This window comes from Clytia hemisphaerica, unplaced genomic scaffold (genome assembly GCF_902728285.1).
Source record: "Clytia hemisphaerica strain Z4C2 unplaced genomic scaffold, Clytia hemisphaerica genome assembly, whole genome shotgun sequence".
Lineage (NCBI taxonomy): Eukaryota > Metazoa > Cnidaria > Hydrozoa > Leptothecata > Clytiidae > Clytia > Clytia hemisphaerica.
Window position 1 is genome coordinate 2415458 of NW_027103917.1, and position 6926 is coordinate 2422383.

The 6926-nt window shown below is 34.9% G+C and overlaps 1 protein-coding gene across 1 annotated transcript; it reads right to left on the reverse strand.

Annotated features, from left to right (window-relative positions):
• Positions 1-213: 213 nt before the first annotated feature.
• On the reverse strand, positions 214-3441 carry LOC136809451 (myb-like protein F). The gene is made up of 2 exons (XM_067065982.1): positions 3230-3441; positions 214-1363 (listed from the first exon to the last, which is right to left on the reverse strand). Exons 1-2 carry the CDS (start codon positions 3331-3333, stop codon positions 682-684), a joined length of 786 nt encoding a protein of 261 aa, XP_066922083.1. The 5' UTR covers positions 3334-3441; the 3' UTR covers positions 214-681.
• Between the last annotated feature and the right edge of the window lie 3485 nt (positions 3442-6926).

The following is a 6926-nucleotide window of genomic DNA, read 5'->3' on the forward strand; positions in this document are numbered from 1 at the left end:
AAGAGGACAGAAAAATCTGGCAAAATCGTTCAATTTTGAGAACCCCATAAATCCCATGCTTTAAAAAACATTTCCCATCCCTTATGTCATTTGTAACACTTTTCTAGTTTATTCCACAGGATTAAAAGGTTCTTGGGTCTCTGAAACCTAGATACCACTAAAGCTCTTATCAGAATTATTCTCCTAATATTCGCATCACTTTGTAGAAATTGATTATCATTCTGTTTAAATGACATTTTCACTTTTGATAGATAAAACCATAAATATACAAAAATTTAGCATAAATCTTTTACAAACAACAAAATATTTTACAAAATGACAACTACTATAAGATACTCATTTTTCTCCGTAGTCAGTTGGACTCTAGAAACTAGCATGCGCCATCTTTAATAGAGTGACGTCCTAATTTACTTGCGCGTTCTTTGAAATTCAAGTCAATACAGTGTCAAAATATTTAAGCACTGCGATAATCAAGGTTTATACTGTGTTTATACTTTCAGTAAATATGGCGTATTGTTTCGTGTTTCACCTGCCGTGGCTTGCATACGAAAAATAAAGAAGTTCGATCTAGTATTTCGTATTGAGATATCTGTAGACGGCGAAGGTAAACAAAGGTGTGAATATCACCTTCTTTAAGAAGCTTCGACGACAAATTTAACCTTTAATGGAGTAAGCGACTCATCAACTACTGTCTACATAAGTTGGTTGGTTATGACTGCCAATAACTGTTCCAAGTTCATTATTGTTACCCCCGTCTCCGTTAGTCGACAAGGGGGTTGACACTCGTTCGTTCAGTTGGACATGTTTTACAGATGTTATTGTTTCATTCAAATCATTGTTGTTCGAGTTCTTAATCGGAGATGCAAGATCTTCCATTTCTATATTAGAACGCATTTTCTCATCGGATACATTAATGACTGTGCTATTATCTGAACCTTTACTTCGTCTTGTCGCGCGCTCATTTTCATCGACCGCTTCATCCGTGTGATTTGATTCTTGGTCCTTTATATGTTCATCAAAAATAGTTCCAAATTCATCCATTATTTCAGTGCCCTCGTTGTCTGTCTTATATCCATTGTTAAGTTTACCATTTTGAACGACACCATTATTATGATCTTCATCACGTCCGTAAATACCATTTTGTTTACAATATCTACCATTATTGTTGTTGCTTTGGCCATTTTCTTGGAAGTTATTTTCTATTTCACTAGGCGGTACTGTTTTACGAAATGTTTCTCTAATAGGTTCGTGACGATTTTGAGATATTTTGGTTGGTTGTTGAGGTGGTTTGTAGTTAGTGATTCCATTTTGTTTGTTGCTCACTTTTGGTTTGTGTTGTGTGTGAGATGTTTGTTGACGATTTCTTAAAAAAGAGAAATTTAAGAATTTTGAGTGGTTACCCAATATTGTAATCGTTGAGGGCTTTTAGCAAAAGTTGACTTTAGTCAAAAAAATCTACAATGAAAGTCACAATATTTGAGAAAAAAGGGAAATTCCCATGAAGTCTTATAGCAACAAACGGTTTGGAAACGCTCTAACTTAGGTTGGGAGGGTAGAGTTTCAAGTCTGAATTTTAAAATTAAGATTATTAAGACAATTAAGACTTAAGATCTGAGGATCCAAAAGTTCAAGGATGGTCCAATAGTGCTCAGAATATAACCTAGAAGTCTATAAACCCCTCCCGAATTTAAATATTCGATAAAATTTAACAAATAGCCAAAAAGCGACTTTCTCGCCCCAACTTTAAATTCTTAAAAACGAGGAACTAACCAAAATTCTCGATGTAATTTGACCGAAATTGTAGCATCTGGTATGTGTACATCTCCGTATTAATGTTCAAACAAAATTTTAGACTGTTCGACGAAAAATCATAAAAAGAAAATAGAAAAATGAGTGACGAGTTTTGACCAATTCTCGTCACGTAGTCAGATGGCGATTTTGTACTCTTCCTCACTTTTTTATTGGGAGGAGTTTATTGGTTTTCAGGCTACAATTCTCAACCTTATTAGCGAGGTTAAGCACGGCTTTATTTTGACCGTAAAGTGCGATACCGTAGACCTGTACATGTCTTGACAAAGCAAACCATACAAGTAAAATCTTATGTACATCGCATGTTCACTATTTGAACATTTCAACACCCCTGTCTCACAGCCCCGGAGGAACTTTTTTCCTCAGTGGGGATAAAAACTCCTATTGAAATTCCAATGGGAATAGAAATTCTATTGTTCCACGGTTAAAAAATCCAGTGGGGATGGGTTTGGAATGCAATTTTTAAACATTGAATTTTGAATGGGGGTGAAATCAATGTCAATTTCCCAGTGGGGCTGAAATTTCAGGGTATTTTTCCACCAGGGACGAAATTGTTTGCCAAATTTTCCAGTGGGGTAGGGGTCCCAGTGGATCTGTGACACAGGAGTGTATTTTAGCTTTTTTACAAGTCTTTAATCTAGTATCATAACATTCCTCGGAAGCGTTAGAGCACTTAAAAATCGTGTGTGGTTCTTAAAATAATATCAAAATATTTTGACTTTGATTGTGGCTTGGCACTGGCGGATTTAAGACAATAGAGCAAGTACGTCAGAAACATGCGAAGGAGTGTAATGCTTGTTAAAAGACAATGAAATTACAATTACAAATCTCTTCTTCTGATAAGTTCGTTATGGTCTAAAACCGCCTATGTGGCATAAAGATAATGCTCATGTAAAGTACGGGTGGTTATTGATTCGTACGGTAACTCAGGACAGAAATTTTGTGAGCTCAATGTACTTTAGGCGTACAACTTTCGCGAGCAGAATCTTTCGCGAGGACGAAAAATCGCGAAATTCACGACATTTACTTTCGCGAATTTAACGAAAAAATATTTTTCGCGAGCATAAACTTTCACGAATCAAGACGTAAAATTGAGATTTTTTACATAAAAAAATATGGCTTAGAAGAACAAGTACTACTTGGATTGGCTTGAAACATTTGTCCTTTGACTTATTAGTCTTTTAGCAGGCTAAAAAGTGTCATAAAAGCTAGATCTTATTCAAAGTTCGAAGTTTTACAGATTTTCTATTTTGTCAAGAATTTTTCGCGAGCATAAACTATCGCGAATGGCCCTTCCTAGAATTTTTAAAGACATTTACTTTCGCGAAAAGGGCCAAAATTCGTGTAAGTTTCTGCTCGCGAAAGTTTGTACACCTAAAGTAGATAAACATCATGTTTTAAGGTTCTTGGCAAATCTTACCTTCTTCTGAGACAGCAAAAAGCACATAGTGATAACACAATGATGACAAAGACACCTATCGGTATCATAATCACATTCATCAAGTCTTCATCACTTAACGCCATTTTTGTTGATGTTTTCTTTTCGTCTGCCGGTAAAGTTTCTTCTTTAAGTGTTATTATTTATTATTCATTTGTTTTCAATTTTTTAACAGTCCTAGGGAATTTAGAATATGCATAATTTTAACCCTTAGAAGCCAGAATACGTATATATACGTTTTGAAAAGGCCATTCTACCGATACACAGTCTTTTGGTCATAACTCCTGACCACTTGAGATTCAGAGAAAAAAATCCGCTATTTTTTGTAGCTGAGAGAAAGAGCTTTCCAACTATACCAAAGTTGATACCTGAATCGTTTGTCCTGGTTGAGAAATTGCCTTTGAAAGAAAAAATTTTCAGAAAAAAATGATGAAATTTTTGGCCTTTTTCAAAAAAATTAGCTGCTTTGAAAGATTAAGATACATTATTGCAATGTTGTTCATTATGTGTTAGAATGTCTAAGTCTAGTCTAGTAACTTATTTAAAGGTTTTATTTTTACATAAGTGTTCCCGTTTCATATCAGACATATATTTCATATCAGGACAGTGTCTGTCTATTGTTATAATATGCTGATATATAGGCAAAAAATGACTTTCTCGACCAATCCTGCTCCACATCTATGTCAATTCAATGTGAAAAAGCTTGTGAATTAAAAGTGATGAGTAAGCAAACGATATCATTCTTATTTAAAAACAAAACCTTTAAAAAGAGACCATCAGAAATTAAGAATAAGCTTAACGTAAACTGACTGAAGCCTTATGTGGTGGTTTACTAGCAGGAGCATGGTGGCAGAAGAAGAAATAACAGTTTTCGACCAAAAAGAGAGAATATACCCAAAGTGCTTACTTCGCCACAAAGATATTTATTTCTAATAGGGAGCGCCAAAATCGAAATTTTTTAAATTCCCTCCCCAGTTATTGCTATTGCCCGAAATTTCGTTGTCCACCACGCTACTGAACTGTTTACTAGTTCCCTGTTTCCGAGTCTCCAAACATAGGAGTTTTTCCAAAAAAAGTGCAGGAGTATTGAGTGTATATCAATTCATGCAAATTTGCTGGAAAGATGATTAGACATCCAAACTTGTAGCTCGACAATAAATTTCTTAGGCTTAGACCTGAAATCCAAGACCAAACTAGATATCAAATATCATTGAAAGCCATTCAAATATTTAACTAATTCATTTTCTCGCCATTTTTCATTTCCATTTTTCAAGTCTCATATTTCTATGACATCTTTCATTTTCTTCTTCTTCTTCTTTATTATTTTTTTTTCATTTAAAGAATTATTTTCCATCACCACCCAATCTAATCTATCACAAGGTCGCGAAAAAAAACGATTTTACTTATCATATAACAGAGAAGTTCTAAAGATTTTTGATTTTACCTCTTATTTTTTTCTGATTTTCATCATAGATAGCAGAAAAAGATGTGAAAAAGCTAGTCTGCACTCTTTTTTCTTGAAAGAACCAGCAAACTTTTGGCGAGGGCCTTTCAGACTCAAGTTGTTCTTATTCTGTTCTAAACTACAAGGTTAATTCAAGAGGCCCCCCCAGCGGACCCAAATTTCACGCATTCACGCAAAAATTTTTCTCAATTCACGCATTCACGCAAGTTTTTCTCGAAATTCACGTAAACCCAATTTTTTGGGAAATCGGGGAAATTTTCGGAAAAAATCGGGGAAAATGTCAAAAATAGAGGTCTTGCACATCTCGCTAAGTTACGTAATTTACGTAATTTCCGCCATTATGGAGTAAAACGTTCGATTTGCATAAAAAAGTATGACAAAGCTGTACTCGAGATATTATTCGAACGGATCTGGTCATGCACTTGAGAACAACTTAACTCAGTAGTGATTTTTTCCTGTAGACCTGACTATAAAACACCGTGTTTGGTAGCGTCATAAGACGCCCCCAAATAGAAAGCGTTACGTAATTTTTCAACTTTAATCACATGCCATCACGCAAGATATTTGATTCTTCTAACTCGTCACGATCGATTTGAAAAGATGAAGCTTCTGCAGTTAACGTATCGCGATAGTAAGTGAAAAGATTTGCGCCGCAGGCGAATTTTTGTACAAAAAATAGCTTAAACATTATCAAAAATAGGTCAAACAAACTCGAGTATGACACCATGATGCTTAGCTCAGGGGTAAGGAGGTGCAACCATGGTTTACGCAGAGAGGAAAGTTTTGCATTTCTGTCACTCGTGTTTGGCTAAAAATGCTCTCTTTAACACAATTGCAAAAGAATGTAGTCTAAATTCGTTAGAGGCAAGGTACGATCGCTTGATAGCTTGTAAAATGAGGTAAAAGAATGAACATTTGTTGCGAGCGAAGCGATCAAAAAAAATTAAAAAGAAAGGTTTTTATCAGGGCGAATTAATTTCCTAACGTGGAGGGGCCGAAAACATAGTGACTAAGGAGGCGCAACCATGTTTTGCGCCGACAGGAGAAAATTTCTATTTTAACCCTCTGATGTGCTTAAATACGACTCCATTTCAGACTAATTTTGCCAAGAAATCAGGTTATCGAAAGTCTACATTATGGGTAAAAATTTCTTTGAAATAAGTTTCTTTTTATTTGCAAAAACGTGGTGAAGTCATGGCCGCCTCCTGGCCCTAGTGGCTCTGGCCCTGGTTCTGGATCACTCATCATGCATAACCATGGTTTTATCTTAAGGGCTCTGACCATAGTGAATTTTTCATAATTGCCGTGTTTAAAATGTGTTTTCTGACTGATTTAACCAACAAAACTAGTGGCATGTTATACATTTTCTGTTAGACAAACTATTCCTGAATCTGAAAATTCAAAAATTGCATTGAAAAATTTTGATGAAGAAGAAAATGAAGACTTTCGCGAGGAAGAGTATTTCAACTTTGAAGAGCTTAGTTTCGGCAAAGAAAATATATTTTGAAAAATTTTTCGCAGTAGATGGTGTATCTTTTACCGAACAATAAAAATTTTTGCGGAAAATTTTTGTAAAAGCTTCTTTGTCTCAAAATCTTCAAAAAAGTGGTTTTTCATCAATTTTTCATCTGGATTTTGTTTTAAAAAACAGTCATAACTTTTGACACATCGTTTTAGAAAAATTTTCCGCAAAATTTTAAATAGTTCAATTCTTTGCGGACAGTTTGAAAAAGTTTGAAAAAAAAAGGTTAATTACCCAGTGCCGTAGCAACTGGGGGGGGGGCAAGGGGGTTCTATGCCCCCCCAATATTTTTTTCAAAAATGGTTATTTTGCTAAATGCAAAGTTTTTCTTTTTTAATTTGTTATAATTGTCACAATTGAGTGCATTTTCAAGCAATCTAGAGCTCAAATTTTCAAAATTCCCCCCCTCGGGCCAAAACCATGGTTGGCCCTCGCGGTGTCACTAAACTTCAGCCCCCTCAATATGAAAATGCTTCCTACGGCACTGATTACCCATTAAAACTTAGCACTTCTTATAAAAGAAGGTGATGCAACATATTATTAACGTCTTTTTAAAGTTCATAACGTCATTTTTGTAATTAAGTTCTTAATTATCACTTAAGGGGTTTGATTAAAAAGCAATTTATAAAGGCAATTCTTTATTAAAAGTGTTAAAGAATCTAAAACATTACTTTCCTGTTCAGATATTAAAA

What these genes read in the sequence shown, in the direction of transcription:
- LOC136809451 (XM_067065982.1), bottom strand. Translation starts at nt 3,333, where the DNA reads ATGGCGTTAAGTGATGAAGACTTGATGAATGTGATTATGATACCGATA. An exon ending in TTTTGCTGTCTCAGAAGAAG is followed by an intron (nt 1,364 to 3,229) that starts GTAAGATTTGCC and finishes CTCTTTTTTAAG; the next exon opens with AAATCGTCAACAAACATCTC.